The 19,489-nt window shown below is 35.0% G+C and overlaps 1 protein-coding gene across 2 annotated transcripts; it reads right to left on the bottom strand.

Moving 5' to 3' along the window:
- Positions 1 to 268: 268 nt before the first annotated feature.
- Positions 269 to 19,469, bottom strand: KIAA0753. 2 transcript variants are annotated; one of them, XM_084299654.1, is made up of 17 exons: positions 19,406 to 19,469; positions 18,959 to 19,192; positions 17,635 to 18,247; positions 16,257 to 16,363; positions 15,919 to 15,981; positions 14,903 to 15,118; positions 13,513 to 13,711; positions 11,802 to 12,031; positions 10,514 to 10,683; positions 9,008 to 9,115; positions 8,024 to 8,113; positions 7,720 to 7,807; positions 6,317 to 6,487; positions 5,216 to 5,291; positions 3,477 to 3,597; positions 3,077 to 3,301; positions 269 to 1,087 (listed from the first exon to the last, which is right to left on the bottom strand). In XM_084299654.1, exons 2-17 carry the CDS (start codon positions 19,046 to 19,048, stop codon positions 970 to 972), a joined length of 2,685 nt encoding a protein of 894 aa, XP_084155780.1. In that variant the 5' UTR covers positions 19,049 to 19,192; positions 19,406 to 19,469; the 3' UTR covers positions 269 to 969. The 2 variants fall into 2 exon arrangements, with proteins under 2 accessions (XP_084155780.1, XP_084155781.1); XM_084299655.1 differs by lacking the exon at positions 269 to 1,087 and having other exon boundaries at positions 3,160 to 3,332.
- Between the last annotated feature and the right edge of the window lie 20 nt (positions 19,470 to 19,489).

The raw sequence follows: 19,489 nt of genomic DNA, 5'->3' as shown, positions 1-19,489 counted from the left end.
GACAGTCATGTTACATTGAGACGTATGGTAGTCTGACTCTTATAAAGCTGCCGTGTACTCCCTTGAACTTTGGGTGCTGACTATTCTAAATGGGTTCAGATGGAAGTTGTCTTAAATTAAAAAATATGCTCAGTCTTTGAAACAAGTGTTGTTTATTAAAAAATAAAATAACTTGACAATATTTTCACAAGCATACATGCAGATACAGACAGATACTACATCTTTACTATTTTGGTTTTAAAAATAGGCTGCTCTCTATAATCTTAGAAATAAAAAGGTAGTTTTAAATTAAATCACACATCAGCAATAACATTTACATTATTACATTTTATATAAATTTCAAATGAACAAAACAGTAAAACAGGCATCAAAAAAATAAGTTATTTTAAAAATATATGCTCAAATAAGAGGAAACAAAAATAATCTTAGAAGGTTAAAATTGTTCTCTAAGAGCTTGAACACTATTTCAGAAAATAAATTTATCAAAGGAAACAGATTGACATGTTGTTCTTTGCTGCAGGATTGAGCTCGTATTTCCCCAAAATAGTACCATAAATCTTACTCATTGCTAACTTCAGACATAACCCAAACTAGTACACTGATTATCTGAAACTAAAAAGTTAATTTAATATTGGAGAAATGACAATGGTTCATTTATTTTGTTATTCTTGATTTCAATGAGACCGTGAAAACTAAGGGCTGCGGGGCTGGATCACTAAATGCTGGATTTAGATAATACTTTAGGCTAATATAAGAAAAAAAAAAATCTCTATCATGTGCTTCTCTTGAAAGGTTTCATTTGCCAGTGTATAATGTATTAGTGATATACTGAAACAACCAGAAGTTTCAGAACTTAATTCAGAAGTTCATTGCAAGAGCCCAAGCAGGCTGTGCACAGCACAGTCATTCAGTAAGACTGTTAGATGGCAGCAGACGTTGCATCTGATAATGGGGCAGACTTGAAAGCACTTACTGTGCTGGCTGCAAAAATTCTGACGTGAACACAGCTTCTGCATAATCCTCACAAACATCCTGCAGCTCTGCTGCCACATCACATAGGGCTTCTTCTGTTAGTTCTTCTGCAAGACTGAGGGAGGAGAGGAAAAAAAAAAAAAGACTCAGAAGATCAGATTTCAAATTTCAGTCATTCATTCCATTGACATAAATGGTATTGAATATCTCTGATTTTAAAAGAACAATACTCTTTTTTTTCTTTCTACTGCTTAGCTTAGAAAGAGATTCCACTGCCACAGAAGTTACGTAGTGGTATGTGTTGTATAAGACAGTCTAAATTCTTTCCTCAGTCTTCTTCATAGCAAAGGATAAATACTTCAGGCTTAGAGGTGTTAACAGATCTCTGTTGCTTCCTTTTTCAAACTAACAGATACTAATCCTGCTTTGGGAGTACAACAAAATACTACTGTGCATATCCAAAGGCCGTTGAAGTAAATAGAAAGCTTCTTACTGATTTTAGCTGCTACTGAATCAGGTATTATGGAGAGCAATAGAATTTCAGGAAAAGTGAGATTAGAAATTTCCATTTTCAGAGATCTCTGGACCACAGTTGATGTCACAGAAAGGAAAATTATTTTAGTGTAAGAATACAGTTATTTACTGTTTTCTTGAAAACATATCTTCAGAGTTTTGCAAATATTCTAAAATATCATAAAGTTAGCATATCCGAGACCTTTTTAGCATAGTGTGGGCATATTTCTTTTAAACATTTTGTAATACTTATACAGAAAGATTTATAATGCCCTCTTGTGGTAAAAGTCAATGAAACATCTTGGATATCAGATTACATTTGTAGTTTGATTTCAAGTAACATGCATCATAGGCAAAAACAGTGGAATTCTGCTGTCAGAAGGAAAGATTCACTCCCATTTAATCCATCTGCCAGTCCCAAGAAAGAACTGGTCTTTCAACTATCCATGCTCAATAGATGATTTCTGAAATAAATAATACAAATTTAAAACAAATTTAAAACGATTTGTAGAAAAATCGCTCAAGAAATGTACAAGGAATGAAACCCAGTGATATCAGTTAGTTGCTGTACCTGTTATTGAACAACTGAAACACTTTTTCAACTGTGAATGCAAGGTGGCTATTCCATCTTTCACTGACATGTTTGCTTAACAAACACTGAATCAATGTGAAACATTTTTCTTTGCCAATAAATGAACTGCAATGTTGTTTATTGCTTCTTCACCTCTTCTATTTCTACTAAAAGATGGTAAACAACCTATGTCACTCTTCTCATAGTGAATTCCATGAAAGGGTCAAAATTTGAGGAAAAGGAAGCACTGAAATCTGCACTAAGGCCACTGGTGTCTTTAAGACTATTTATTGTTGTTCCATGAAACACTAACTTCGTAATCGCACACCACGAAGATTAAAGATTGAACAATTATTCCTAGTACTTTCTTTCTTTCTTTACAAAAAAAGTTGATTTGGTTTTCCTTCAGTTTACCTGTTGATACTACTGACTTAATAAATGGACAAATGCAACTACCTCCTTCTATCTTCAGATAAAATATCATGTTGTGTTCTGTGATACAATGAAAATGTCATGTTTAAGGCATTTGCAGAGTATGCTCACCAGCTAGATCTTTTACAAAGCCTCCCTACAGACTCATTCATGAATTCATTGTAGAAATGGATGAGGAAAGCTGAGTGAGAACAATTCTTCGCTGAGTTTTCTATAGTAATAGAATACCAACTTTTGCAAAATGAGGTCAAGTTAAAATTGACAATTTTCACTTCAACCAATTTAGACTTCCAAATGTAATTTACCTTGTATTTCACACAGTTGCTCTGGTGGTAACACCATACAAAGATGTGAAAAATAATCACCCCTCCAGGACATTCTTCTTCCACATCCTTTAATTTTCTCCAAGTACCTTAAAAATCCATGAACACCAAGTACCATTGGAAAAACAGTCCAGTAGCTGACTGCTTCTGGCTTTTAATATGGAATTTAAATGGCCCCTTCCCCACTCCCTTCCTAAATAAGGATAGAAAAAACTGCTCATCAGCCTATACATTCACTTCCAAAATATGTGGATAGTTCACATACCTCTCAGCAATCTGCCATGGATTGAAACCACCTATTGCCTCATGAAAAATGAGCTTTAGGTGATGTTCATATCTGCTGTTATAATCCTTAATGCTTTGGAGCATATGCTTTGTAACAGGGAGAGAAATATAGCACTCCTTCTGTATAGAATTCTGGGTCAAGGGATTCAGAATATCATTTCCAGTCGGCAATTTCTCTTTTGGTTCTTTGTTTTCATCAATATCGCTGGAAATACAGAATAATCATTAAATCAGAACTAGATTTCCAATTATCTCTTTGAAAAATCAGAAAATCTCTTTAAACAGGAACCATAATTTCCTGCAATGAAAATGCTGTAAAGAAGATGCACAGCATAAATGCACCACAGTTTCTTTCATATAGGGTCAAATATTCTACTTACTTGTCATCAAAAAGTTTTTCAATTAAAACATCTGTTTCTGGCTCTATGTCCTGGGTTAATTTGGTTATGTGAATTGGATGAGGAGATGTAGGTATTTTAGCTGTTAATGCACTTTGTTGATCTAGAAGGAAGAAAATAACATTAAGGACGTTTTATTTGGAAAAGGAAAAACTACAATTAATGCAATTAAGACTTCATAAAACTTTTCCTTACTTTATAAGCAAATCCTTCAGGTAAGTGAAGTACTGATGCTGACAACCCCCTAAAACGTAAACTTAAGACAGGATTTCCAAGAACTTGGTGTATTAAAGCTGAGCATTTTACAAATCCTACCTTTAATATAGTTTGTTGTATCAGTGGATACAACTAGAGAAGAGAGAAAATACCACTTGAAAACTAATGTAGGCTATTGAGCTTGGCAAGATATGGAAAACGATGCAACAAGATTTGGACCGTCATCATCGGCCTTATTGTGACACTTCTACCTGGTTTAAAACAATGCAGTTCCATTAAAGTTGGTATGTGATCAGAGCCTCAGCTTGGTAAATTGGTGTAGCTTCATTGTACTCAATCAAATAGTAGGATAAAGAGCAAAGGTGTGGGGGACAAATAACAAGAAAAGTTGTCTTTATTAGCATGTCACTATGGCAAACAATACTAAGATGTGCAGGTTTATGTATGGGAAATATCAGCTATAGTTTGGAATGATGGCTTTCACTAATGAACAACTTTCTTGCAACATTACAAAGGTCCCTCTCATTTAAAAAAAAAAAATCCGATGTAAAGTTAGGTGCTATTTTTAGTCTGAAGGACTTTAAATTCCTCTACTTATTTTCCATCCAACAAAAACAAGCAAGCAAAACATGATTAATGTTAACTGGAAGCATATGAGCTGTATTTTAATTTTTTAATGAATTAAATACTTATTGCTAAAACACATTGAATAATGAATTCTATTCAAAAAAAGAATTAAACTTGCAAGTATGCTGGCAAGACCTAAAAACAGTATCAGCATCACTTGAAAGGAATAAGGAAAGAGAAAAAACCTTCTAAGCTTAATTAAATAACTTAATATTACCTTCTGCATGCTACCTTTCAGACTAACCACTATATTAAAACTTAACTAACATTTACACTTGAACTTAAGTCATGTAAACTGATGATTTATTAAAGTACAGAAAAGAAAACAGGAGACACAAAAAGCCTAACAAGAAAAAGAGTGGTTTTAGGAGACCTCAAACTTAGAAAGTAAATTAACGTTCTTCTAGAGTAGAATCAAATAGCTCACAGATGAGTTGCAGTGTACATATTCAGTTATAGATTGTAGAATATCATCTCTGCTGCACTAAAATCACTACCTACAATTTGGTAGAAAAGATCTAAGTTAAGGAACGACAAGTGCCTAGAAAGGGACAGCAACATTCAAACTTAACATGGTGATTGGTAGTATGTGTTAAAGATTCAGCCAACTTGCAGTAGCAGTATTTTGCATACAAATACAATCCCAACAAAGGCAAACAGAAAATGACAGGCATTTTACAGAAGAGACCTCTCTTCTTTTAAATACTGATTTTAGAACTGTATTTCAGAAACACTGCTCTCAAAGGAGCACCTATAATAAAAAATATGTCTGTATAGTGCTATTTGATCACACATAATCTCATAATTTTGATTTCAAAACATCTGAATTTAAAGTTACAGATTACAGGAAAAACAAGCTGCACTGAAAAAACACTTACCCATTTCCTGGGCCCAGGACTTTGAATCACTATACACAATCTGGGTGAATCTCCTGCATACAGCTGCCTGGTATCTCTGTTTTTGAAAAACACAGAAGTCATTAATCAACACATACTTAACAGTTCAGCTGTAGTAGTTATCACTCAATAGGAAAGCAGGTCTCAGTCAAAGTAAGATTATTTCTCGCAGTTAATATAACACAGAAAAGGGGTGGAGGGGTGAAATCATATATAATAAATATTGTTCATTCAAAACGCCATACTAGAAGACTCAACAAGTTGCCAGTACCATAGCAGCTCCTCCCATTTCAGATCAACAGCACTTAAACAACCAGTGGGCCCTCATACCCTTCCTGTCTTACTGAAAGTGAATTCATATGTATGCTTAAGTGCCCCATATAGACACTGCACAATGTAAACTTCATGCTTCCAATTTATAAACAGATCTATAGAAGTCAATGGCACGAAACTCAGTAGTTCTAATTTAGGAAAGATTTTACTGAACAAGAAATTGAGACTAGAACCAAAAATTCTGGAAATGCTTATTAAAGAAAAGTTAATAAAAATAATAAAAATAAGCAATGTATAAGAAAGATCAAAGCTAAATTACGAACTATATTTACATAGCAAGATGGATAATTAACTGCATTTATCTGACCTCCACATATCCCCCTGGAATACTTTTGATCACCACTAAGTTTTCTTTAGAAGCTTATGCTACTGCAATATTAGGATTACATAAAAAAAATAAATTACTGATGTTCACTTTCCAACTTGTGAGACAACCAATTACGTTATCACCATACTGATTCTGATTCTTCTACTCACATATGATGATTTAAGCCACAAGAGCTTTGTGGTTGTAAGCAAACTTAGGTCTACCAACTCTAAAGTTAGCAGTAAGACCATTAGGCCAAATGTCCTTCTATTCTTACACAATTTTTTGCTGAAGTGAAAATGTCTTCCAAGTCTTCCATTTCATACACAGATCCAGTCAAACCTTGCTTAATTTAAGAATGTAGATACTTAATGATATTACTAATTATGGTCAATAAACAAGAAATTGGAACTACTGAGACCAACCAAGAGATAAAAACTTACTTCAATTTCTTCCATTCTTTGCAACATTGTCTCTAGACTAGGACCGTCAGCGATGAGCTCCTCAGCCTGGAGTTTCTTCTGCTGCTCTGTGTTCCAGAGTTCTTGAGCAGTATCTTTTAAAAGATCATCCAATACCTTCTCACTCAGGATATCTGCATTTGCTGCAACCTGCTAAAAAAGTTAAAATAAAATAAAATAAAAAATCACACAGCTGAGAGAAAGAGAGAAAGAGAGAGAGATTCAGGAAAAAAAAAAGAATGTTTATATGTCTAACATTTCTTGTAGCAGCTTATGGTAATAATCTAAATGTCATTTCAACTTTTTCTTTTAATGAAAATCCGAATAATTTCCTGTATTTTTTTTTCCCCACTCACACAATAAGCCAAATCAATAAAGAAAGCTTGGTATGTTCCTAACAATAAAATAATTGAATACAGATAAAACTTGCTACATAACTTCATTCCTAAACTGGGGCATCACAGGTTCAGAAATCACCCAGGATTCAAGTAAAGTGAAGGCCCTCACTTACAAAACACTACACACACATTTAACTGAACATACATGAGAAGTCCCACAGCAGCTCCAGGAAGTAATGAGTACATATAGAGAAATACATAGCAGGTAAACCTAGGCCAAAGCTGTAGGTTTCAGTTGTGTGCAACTTTACCAATTAGCCATGCTATGACGTCGCTATTCATGTACCTGTACTATTTTATATGAAAACATTTTTTCCCCCTCCACCAACAATTGATGTTGTTTTAAAGATGTATCTTATGCCAGTAGAAATGGCTACGTTCAAGAAATCATTGTTACTTTTTTGGATGTATTCTGCCACATGTCAAAGATAAAAATTCATCATAAATTTCAAACACCTTTACTCTATAACACACGGATAGAATAAGCCTTCTCAGCTGCATGAGTTGAAAGATGGTTTACAAAAAAAGAATACTTCAGGTGACAGTTTGTTGCCAAGGAGAGATTGATCTACTAAAAAAACATAAATCTACTCATGATAATCAAGCTGTCTGTATTTTTAGTCATAAATATTACTATTCAAAATATAATTAGTCATTAAATATGGTATTATATAAATTATTAAGATAATCTTATCGAGCCCAGTCATGGATAGTGTAGAACTTCTTTGACCATTTACTACTTGACAGGAAACTATCAAAAAAAGATAAAAACAATTAATTCAGTTTTGCCAAACTTCGTTAAAATAACTTGAGACCCACACACTGAAATGGAAATACACTTGTCAAATGTCCAAAACCATAGTGACTCCATAAATTATTTTAGATGTTTCTCCCCTAAACTGCTTACTTGCACTGTTTAAAAGAAATTTTGTATTGCCCCTTTACACATGTATCCTTCAAATACTACCATGAGCTTAAATGTCCTACCTGCGCCATATCCAACGGAGGTTCTATGCGTCTCTGTACTGCTTTCTCAATTTTGTCTACATACTGGGTTGGTGAAGCACCTTGTGACCTGCACACACACACGAAAAAAAGACAAAAAAAAAAACAGCTAAATGATGATGTCATTCTGAAACTTGGTATGAAAATAAACAAACATAAACAAACACATCAATCCACTTTTTTGTTAAGTGTGAAGACTGGAAATTTTTAATTTTAGTAGGGGGAACTAGGGGAAAGCCATATCAGATCTGATACCATTTATTAACTTTTCAAAGCAAGTCATTACCTTAGCTTTTTTATTTTTTCCATTTCTCCTTTGCTGAGGTCAGTTAGAACCTTCATCCTTTTAGCATGGCTTGAAGCCGGAACTTCAAATCTTCAAAATCAAAACAATAATATACAGAAGTTTACAAAATGCATGTTCTGACAACTGGAGAATTAAGTCATCTGATTCTGGACATTAGGTTAGAAAATGCTGAAAAAATTCAGCAAGAAAAGTAATACTGACTTTAAGATGGTATAATTCTGGAAATTCATTTGAGAACAAGGGATCTTCTTTTCTGCCTCTGCTACTGGCAAACAGGCAACTTCGTGGCTGACCACAAATACTGCCTTGATAGACAAGCTCTTCATCTTACAATATACACTGCCCACTATAGATGCAACGTCTATCAATGAAGGGACATGAAATTGAACATGAAGGGGCACAGAAGTATTTAATCATCTGTAGCTCAGTTTAGCCATCACTAGAAGGACTCCATGAATCCTTTTTCACATGTTCCTTGCTACTTATGCTGCTAGGTCATTTTCTATATTTTTATACCACATGCAAATCAAGTGAACCAATCTCTAATGAAGGGAGTAGTCCCAAATGCTGGACAAGTTATACTGGGATTATAAGACTCCAAACCCTACAGAGAAGAGGAAGAGAGAAAGGAAAGTATCCCTCCATGGCCAAAAAAAGGCTCAAATTCCTCTGAGAAAGAAAAGAGAGGTAGGGGAAAAAAAAAATAAATAAAAAAAAGAAGGCAAGCTTCATCTCATTAAACTAAGGGGACTTCATAGTTCCACATGTAGGGACGTGAAATAACTTAATCATCTGCAACTCAGCTTAGCCTTCACTAGCCTGGCCTTGATTCAACCCTTGCCTAACTACACCAGGCACTAGCTATTTACCCTCAGAATCAAACCAGCTCTAAACAAGAAAAAAAAAAAAAAAAAACATTCAGAAAAAATATTTAGTGTTTCCAACCGGAATATTCATGCCAACCTGAGAGCTTCTTTTTCCATGAGCCCTAGTCTTCTTTCTTCTGTCTTCCCTTTCTGCAAAGCTGAATGCTTATGAATGAGCTTCTTGGAACTTGCAGTCCTGGATAACCTGTAAGCAATGTCAATGGCGGGAAAACACTAATGGCAAAAAATACTATTTTGATAGCAAACATAATTATTGCACTAACCTTGGCCCAAATTATGCCCTTCAGACCATATTTAAGCTCTCAATGGGTAACTCTTCTGATCCTAATTGGCTGAATTAGAGGCATAAAACTAAGCCCGTGTAAATGTAATGGTGGAAACAAAGAGGAAGTCAATATGACATGTTTGGTAACATTCACACTGCATTTCTTCCTTAATCCTGCAAACAATCTTCCTCAGAGGTGTTGACAGAAGGATGTAGGATCTAGCTATTTCCAGGTGTTTTAATTGTTTCATTACCATTATCTATTTTTACTTTTTATTTCTTAAAAGATCTTAGAAGGAAGAGGGCAAATGATAACAAATGTATTACTATGAGGAGACTTCCCTCCAGCATAAGAATTAATTAGAACAGCCTTTCACTAATAACTCAATACTAATAATTATTTCAGATAACTCCATCCAATAAAAAGATCACTTAAAAGACATGTTCAGCCAATGTTGATTGAGATTTTTTTCTCCTGATCTAGTTCTTTTAGCATTTATCCCTGAGCATTTTTCCACAGTGAAATAACCCTGAACACATTACTACAAATAATATTAAGTGTGCACATTAGAAATGCTTACTTTTCTGACAGCAGGATTAATAAGTCTGATGTACTACAGATCAGGTACATGCCTAAAACAAAAATAAAGCCCCTAAAAACTTTCTTGTAGTGGTGCCATTTACAAAAGGCTTAACAGGCTATACATATTCTCTGATTAGTAACACATTTTGATATGATCACATTACTCCCCACACAGAAGGCACTACTAGGAACTATTCATTTAGATGAATATACTAGGAACTATTCATTTAGATGAATAATTAATTTCATGACACTTTAAGGAACATACTGCTGTTACTTTTACCTCTGTTAGTTTGAATTCAAATTAGCTTATGAGCTTGAAAAACATTATGGCAGGACCAAAAGATACAAACAGCGTAACAACATATTCTTTTAGAGGAGAACTAACCTAAGCAGAGCCAGACCACAAGCACCAACATGGCATATGAACATCCATTCTGCATGCTATGTACACTGTCAGTGCACAGCACAGTTGCCTACAGTTTTAGCCTATGACTCCCAGACAATACCGGGATGTAATCCAGGAAAAAGCATAAGGCAATGGCTTTTTCCAGGCTGTATGAATAAGGCCACTTTATGCTGAGTGAGAAAAGAATACAACTATCTGGTTGTGAGATATACTATGCCACTTGTCTTCATAGTCTGAGAGCCAGACCCAATCTATCCTATTTACTGGTACACATACAGCAACATTTCCACAGAAAAGTAAGGTAAACACTAGACTGTGGACATACCGTTTCAGTGAAGCAGGTGGAGATGTAGGGTTTGGAGGCACCCAGGGTGTTCTGCTCTCCTTAACAAGTCGTTTATTCTCTTTTAGCTGAAAAGCTATAGTTGTATCTTGAAATTGGGCATGCTTTCCTTGAGGCTGTACCTGCCTAGGTTTTTGAGGTTTAAGCGTTCCCTTAAAATTAACATAATCATATTAAAAACATGCATCTTCTGTTGTTCACTTTTGAAAATATTTTGTATTCTGCTTCAGAATTTGTCTTGAAATCAGGTATGCTGGCTTTATTGCATAGTTAACATATGTAGAGGTTTTACAACTGATTTAAAGGGAAGTACAACTGTGCCCAAACAGAACGTGCTTAATTCTGCAAATACAATTTTTGCAAGTAGCTCTAATTTCTCATTGATACTTTTCATGGGGAAAAGCTTCTGTGGACTTTTTCATAATTAGACTCTATGTTAACTCTGAGTAAATGCAAACAGATTTCCAAAGTAACATTCCTCTCAGCAATAAAACTCTAATATTGCCATATCTGCATTTGTGGCAAAGACATTCAGACTAGTCCCTTCAGTATGAATTATTGAAACGTTTAACCTTCCTGCTCACAGTTCTCACTGATATGGCAAGCAGTAAAATAGTTACATATGCATAAATCCATGTTACTAATACCAGAACTGATTTTTCAAGCTGAAGGTGATATTTAGAGGAAGAAAAAAAAAATAAAAATGAACTATTCACAAAATTTAGCATTTGAAAATAGTTTTTAAACAACTCATTTGTTTGCAACACAGAAGCCTCCTGCTGACTGGAGGAAAGATTTATCAGAAACCAGAATTTGTCTTGCATAGTTTTATAATTTCTATAATCAATGAAAAAAATCTGCCTAAATTATATCTTCCAAACGTTAGCACAGCACTACCATGGAAGGCATCAGAGGATGACTAATAAGGGGAAAATACTGCATCTTTAATTCCAAGTTGAAAAATAACCATGTTAATTTCAAAAATGAAACTAGCTTTGAGCAAATATTTTTCCTTGTTCATTCTGTTCCTCATTGTTCCTAGTTGTACAGTGCATTTTTAATGAGCAATAACATTGCATTCAAAAAACATTTGATAAAATAAAAACACCAGAAATAATACAGGCAAGTGACAGAATTTATCTCTCTATGTCTCTGAGCTCAGAATAAAAAAAAAATTAGGAAGTACAAAGCTTGACCATGCCTTACAATAAATAACAAATCCCAGGGGACAAGTTGAAGAAAGCATAAAATTCTTTTATCACTTCCATACCTGTGATTTTACAGGTAATATCAGTTCTTTCTTTTTCAAAGGGCCACTTTCAAGGATGAGATCCTTTTTTACAGCTCTAGATCTTGACTGTGAATCTATACTTCCTTTCAAAATGGCATTTCTCTCTGGAGTAGGTAGATCATTTTCTTCTTGGAATTTATTGTGCAATATATGAGCATGACTGTTCATCTTCTGAACTGCTGAAATATTTGTAACACGTTGAAGTTTATCTGTATCAAAAATAAAAAAGAAACTTTCAACTGTAAGTTCAATGGGGCAAGAATCATGTTTACATCTACATTTGACATTTCTGTTGTGCTAGGTATACCTAATCACAAAATTTAAAGCTTTACCATAATTCAAAAAAATCAAAATTAAAAACAAACAAGTGTTTTTTTTTTTGTTTGTTTGTACTTCCTGCCAACTATTAAGTAAACCGGCTTATTACACTGTTTCATTGAACAGGAAATTTTGCTTTGTGTTTGTGTATATTTATGTATACATGAAAATATACACACATTCTCTAGGTATATATACACAAATGCAGTCATTTGAAAGCCTTTGAACAGTCATTGCTATATACGGTCTAGGCAACGACTTTAAAAACAAACAAACAAACATACATATTTTTGGCCACAACATACATGAAAACCAAAAAATGCTTCTCAATATACTCTCTCTCTGGACTGCCAAAAACAATTCATGTCATAGTAGGCTTCTCCCCCTAACTTTAGTCTTCTAGTAAAAAGCAGCATAATGTATTTGAAAGACACCCCATATAAGAATGATCACAGAATCATCTAGGTTGGAAGAGACCTCCAAGATCACTTAGTCCAACCTCTGACCTAACACTAACAAGTCCTCCACTAAACTATATCACATCAGATCAATTACAGAGGTTACATAATAATGTAGTAATCTATAATGGTTTTCATGAGGTGGCAAAATATGGCAGTTAGTAACCTTATTTCAAAAGATGGCGAGAAATAATAAAGCTCATTTAATATCATATGAGGTAAATGAACAATAAAGGAAACCAATTCCAAAAGGTTGCACGGCAATCTAGTAGTGAAAAACAAAGACTTCTATCAGTGAAAAACAAAGACAACTATCAATGTGTCTCTAAGTACTGAAAGTTTGACTACAGTGCAGATGGGATGAATGCATTGTCAAGAACAAAATAAAGCCATGCCTCTCAAAACCCCTCAAAGGTAGAGAAACTGCACAAACTAATGAAACTCTGAGGCAAAGCTTCAATATGTTATTCATTGTTAAAAGTCCGATAAACAATGATAGTTTTGTTGGAGACTTGCTTACAGTCAATAACTCCGCATTTCAAAAATATTTATACAGTCTTCTCCACATAGGCATTTGGATACGTTCTTTATGCACCATTAAAGTGAATTTCTAAACTGTCATTTAGGTATACACTGAAGAAAAGCAATCCAAGAATAGCCCACTGTAAAACAAATGGACATAATAAGAATACGAAGATGATATAATTAGAAAGAGGCATATAAACCTGCAGGCCCATCATCTCATGGGAACTGCTGAAAAAAATGTCTAACAAGGCTATGTGTGTCTGATGACTACATATGGGCTGTTATGCACGTCTGTCCAGCAGTATGTAACATACTACAAAATTGAACTCCAGATGGTAAGTTTACTGATAAAGTGTATTTAAAAATAAAATATAAGCCAATCAAGAGACCTCTGGCAGCTGGAAATTTTCTAGGTTCTTGTCCATGCTTTTCCTTTAAGATGAGAGACTTTTTTCCTCCTTTTGGAGATGTCAGCTGCTTTCTGCCTGGAGATGTCTCAGTGTTCACGGGAAATTTGTGCTGAGATGCTGTAAGACATTTCTTTGATTTTTTGGCTGCTTGTTTCTTTTCCAGCAATGAATCCAGATCCTGCATGAAATATTTATAATTTTAATTACTCTCTCAGTAAACCCTATGAGATAATGAAGAATGATAAGAAGCAAATTAAAGAGAATCTAAATAATTGGAACTTTTTGGTGTGGCTTTGTTTTTGTTTGTTTGTTTTCTTGTTGGTGGTTTTATTTTATTTTATTTTTTTTGTAGTGCCTATACTTGATAGCTTGATCATGCAGCAGCATCTTTGTGTAACATGGAAAAGGTGTGCTTTTTTTTTTATTATTTACAGAAAACTCCAGCAAATTATCTGTTTACAGCATATTCAAAAAGAAACAGACACAAAGCCTACAGATGGTAAGAACACCCACATGAAAAGGATAAGACAGACAAACACTTTTTCCAATGACAAGTCCCATCTTAATTCTACTTCCCTTCCTTTTCCAAGGTAATTTTCACTCGCTGTTAATGTGCTAATAAGCAGTTCAAAGCAAAAATAACAACACAGCTCTTACAGTTAGAACAATATTTTAAGTTAAATAAAATATCTTGTGGCTATTGTATCAGCTATTTTCATTCAAATGACTTAAATACTGCTTTCATAATAGTTCAGGTTATGTAGGTTCTTACTTAAAAAATCCTGGTAGTTAGAAACTGCATCAGGAAATGTGAATCTGAACTTTTCTATTATACCAACATGTTTTAAAACATCAGATATTACCAAAACTCATTTGAAGGGCACAGAGCTTCAATATCTCTTGTAGGTACAATTTTATCTTCTGCCTAGATAAGTCTGCAGCCATGACTGCATGAGGCAGAGCCTCTACTAATCCTAAAGCATGCATTGCAAAACAATCGACACATAATGTACAGCAATACATCAAATGCAATTCTTTCAATCCTGAAAATGGCAAATGAATCAGAAATTGCCGTTCTGTTAGCACTATCACTATCAGTTTTGATTCTACCAGGACAGCCAATAAAAGGTAGGAAAAGCATCAACATGAACTACCACAGGTAGCTTCCGTGAATAGGATGCAATTTTATTTAGACCACCGCTATTTTATGAACATTAGCAACATGCTAATATATTAGGAAAATGGCCTTTAAATAAATAAATAAATATATAGATATTCTGCAATTTCATGAAGACACGATACAGCTTACACAGTCTTTTATTTCACTATTTCTCTTCTTCCTTAGCAGAAACAAAATGCTTATTCATACCTCAATTTGCAGCAAAATATCTATGATAATGTCAGAAACTGAAGAATCCACTTCTAGTTTGGCAGAACAAAGAGACAGCTGTCGAATGAGACTGCCCAGTTCCTTGTAGTGGGTAGGAATAAGTTGCTCTGTTTGATCAGTAAACTGATTGGCAAATGCCTGCAAGGCTCGTATAGCTCCTCTGTGTGCTGCTGCCAATCTGGATACTGCTTGAGACTGAAAAAATGAAAAATAAATGCTTTAATAACTATAATCTCTATGAATATGGACATAGAAACACTCAAGACTTCGGATACTTCTTATGGAGATGAGGCCATTTTTGAAACAGAACAAAACAGGCGTTTATACAACCTACTAAAGGTGCTACACAGCAGTCTACATATCAAGAATCATGCTAGTGTCAGCTAAAATAGCATGGCTGTAACACTTCATGTTGTTTCTACTATTCCATGCCTAGAGAGTGGACCCAATGTAAAACAGCATGATTGTAGAACATTCTACCTCCCCAGAATTTGTGTTAATGAAAAAAATACAGGTGATGGAAAAGCATGAGAGAATAATTGGACAATACTCGCCAAACAGTAGGAATGATCGCAGCACTATCTTTCTGAAAGATAACGAATAGGCAAGAAAATCAGAAAAGATGGCTGATAAGAATGAGTAACATGAACAAGAAGTCAAAAATAATAGTCAAGAGTAGAACACAGTGTTACTCAGAAAAGGAAACAGAATGAGGGAGGAATTAGAAGCAACATTAAAGCACAAGACCAACAGCCTTCTCTACAGTCTACTGCAGGCAGGCAAGAACTGAGTAGAAGAGGGAAGCAGCAAAGACAGCGTGAAACCAAGTTAGCCATATCTTTTCAAGAATAAGATGAAAGGTGCCAAGCACAAGGAAAACCTTCCTTCTAGAGAGAATTCAGATGTACCTTAGACAAGGTGACATTTGGCAAACTGAATTAACTAAGTTTTCTGTTAGTGAGTGACTGACAGCCTAAAGGATAATTCCATCTTACCTTTTTAGTGTGTTTGATTTCATGAGGACTCAGTTTCTCTAAATCATCCTGAATTTCTTTTACCTGTTTATCAAGAAAGGAGGGGGAGTGGGGAAAGTCAGTTAGAATTAGTTGTATGTCTATAAATGAACAATAAATCTTCACTGTAACATCCGAGTTAAAGTCCGTATTTTCCAAAACCTCTTATCTCTAACCTGTCACAAGAAATTAGTCACCATTTCAGATCCAAACTAAAATGCCATGGAAATTCAGACATATCCTGATCAAGTTCTCTTGCTTCAGTTCATTTCTGTCAAACTCATCATAATAAACATACCAGTTTGAAATGCTGGTTGTACCTGTTGTTGGAGTACATACAGCATCCGAGCTGACCGTGAAGCTTGTTTCTGTCTTCGAGTGCAAACCTGTTGCTCTTCATCACGATCTAAAATTTCTTCAACTCTCTCTAAAAAGCATGAAATGTAAAGTTGTATATCTTAATTTACCCTGTGAAAACCCTGCTTAAGCCAAAAGAATGAGCATAGCTTAGCAATAAGCCTCTTCCATGAAGGGCTCCCCTGAGCAGTAATGCAAGCTAGTCACTTTAACAGCACATCATGTATCTACTTAGCATTTGACTAAATATTCTCATACAATATAGCTTCTGATATAGTTTAGAAAATAACTCATGACTCCTTAATGTTATGACAAACTTGCACATACAACACTCAGAGTTAGGAACAGCTAAACCACCAGACAGTTATTATAAAGGGACCAATACAATGTGTAGTGGAGTCTGGGTGGAATGGAGTTAGTTTTCTTCTTAGGAACATGTATGGTGCCATTTTGGATTGACTAAAACAGTGCTGATAACACAACAGTGTTTTGGCTGTTGCTGAGGAACACTAGTACAGTGCCAAAGCTTTCTCTTTTTCCCAATTCTGACCACAAGTTAGTAAGCTGAGTGCAAGAAGTTTGGAGGGGACACAGCTGGAACAGCTGAACCAAACTGACCAAAGGGGATATGCTGTGCCATATAATGTCATGCTCAGCAATTAAAAAAAAAAAAAAAAAAAAAAAAAGCTGCTTTGGTGGAAACATTTTTTTTTCCTTTTCTTCTTCATTTTTCCTTTTTCCTTTACTTACTAAATTACCTTTACCTCAATGCATGAATTTTCTTACTTTTCCTCCTCCAGTTCTCTCCCCTGTCCTGCTGGAGGAGGGAATGCGCATAAACAACTGTGTGGTGTTTTGCTGCTAACTGGGGTTACCTCACAACACAGTGTCAGAAAGGATACTAATCACGATACTGTACAGTTATAAATCAGGTGAGTCAGACTTGTGAAATGGCATGTTATCAACTGCTGGCCCATTTCTTATCACTGCTCAAGACATAGCTAATTATGATACTGTTTTTTGCAGTCTGAAGATCTAGCCAATAGATCTACAGCAAAATCTTTCACACAACTTATTAAATAGCCTATACTGTCATTGTAGGTTGGACTGGAACTCAATACAAACACTCAAATACATTAAACCTTATTATTGCCTAAGCTGGCTAGCCATTCTAGCTTTTTTCTATTTAAAGTACATGTATATCTCAAAAATTCCAAACTAAATACAGATTCTAATCCAAGCCAATAAACAAACGAAAAAAAAAAAGAGAGAGAAAGAAGAACAAATTAACCAACCAACTATTATATATTTATATAAAATAATTACTCTTCAGTCTTACACCTTTTTTAATTAGTTCTTCTATTTTCTGGATACAACTTCTCAATTCCTTTTGTAGCCGTTGGATTTCCTGCCTACTTTTATCTTCTTTTTTGTTAACATTTGGCTTGGTGTCTGGTCTCATGTTATGGGTGGGTGAAGAGCCCAGAACAGCTGGTGTTAGTCTTCCCTCACTTGGTGTGTAGAGATAAACTTTTGCACCAGAACTGGTAGTCTCCACACGGGAAGGCTGACCAAGTTTCCCTTGATATTTCAACTCAGTTTGAGACTTCAGCACATTTTTCTTTTCTGGACTTTCAAATACTTTATTCTTCTGCTGCTGTGACTTCTGAGTCAACAATGATTCACTGACAGCATCTCCTAATACTTTCTGTTTCATTTGCTCTTCAAGATGTTTTCGTTTCATGTCCCTTTTGGCTAGCTGAATGGCCTGTTTTAGTCTCTCTTCAGATATTATTGAAAACTTGCCAGAGCTTTTGATGCTGGAGTTGTCAATTCCAGATAGATTTCTCTGATCATTGGATGGCTTCAGTTTTTCTATTATAATTGGACAGGGGTTAGAGAATCTGAGAGCCAAGTTCTCTGGAACTGCAGGAACATTTCTGTTAAACTGGAGCTGTTGCAAAGCGTAAACAGAAACTGATGTTAGGGAGAACACTCTACATTGGTGATGCATCTCTAGAGTACAACAGTAAGGAAAACAAATCTTCATTCATATTAGAATACATTCTGTCATGATGGTACTTCAACACATGAAAGGAGCTCCTCCACTCAGATAAATGCCAGTGTTCAAAATTATTTTGAATTAAGCACATAGATCTTGTAAATAACATTATGTACTTATCTGCACCCTAGTATGGGCACCCACAAGGAAAAGTCTGCTCCAAAATGACTGGGTAACAGACAATGTCATTATAAAGATCTTAAAGAGTTCTGACAATGAAATTAATGTTACAGCAATTAAAATTAATAATAGAAATTGCTCTTATTATATCATAGTGATTTAAGTCAGCCATTATTAAACTTACAAATTATGAAGGAGGCGTTCAGAGAAGAAGAAATGGAAAATTAAACTACAGTAACAGAATAAAGTTTCTAGGTTCTGTTGTCATGTGGTAAAGTAAAGGCTAAGGCAGGTAAATAATATTTAAAGGCATAATTTCTGTTCTATACAGAAGAAAAGTGTCATGATCATGTATGACAGCGTCACAAAAGCAAGTATGAAGATCTGAGTCACTCCTGTCTCAGGAAGTGTGTCATGATTATCTTTTTTGTAATGATCACAAATTAAAAGCAGTTCAGCATTGCTGCAAAAGTCAAACAATACCTGGGTTTGGAAAGTCTTTCCTTCATTCCTGTATAGCTGGGTAGTGGATACAAATGGAGCACCCGACAAAGATGGCTTGCTTGGTCCCATCACATTGACTTGATACTGAAAACTGAGTTATTTATTTTCTGCTTACAATAACAGTTATGAGGATAACTGTAATTGTAGACAAATTATATGTTATTTCTGCTTCTTGAAGGGAATCCCGGGTACAATGTGAGCAAGAGAACCAATCTGAGGAGACACAGAGAAACAATAAATATCTTATGTGCATTTATACAGGTGGTACACAGAATAGGAAGAATATTCCTACTGTTTAATGTGAAACTTACAGTTTATATCCTTCTTTACACACACCCAGGGAGAGCTGAGGAGCACCTTCGCAGGCTCTGAGGCCCACACTATGATTCATAAGAACACTGCAGAACTTGTATAGCTATTACTTACCCTAAAAGGAAATATTGTACTGCAAAGGCATGAAAACCGACCAGCAAGATAGAATACAGCATTGGTCATGAACGGCGGAACGCG

Source organism: Netta rufina (assembly GCF_964035555.1).
Source record: "Netta rufina genome assembly, chromosome: 21".
Taxonomy (NCBI): Eukaryota; Metazoa; Chordata; class Aves; order Anseriformes; family Anatidae; genus Netta; species Netta rufina.
This window is presented reverse-complemented; position numbering and strand designations above follow the sequence as displayed.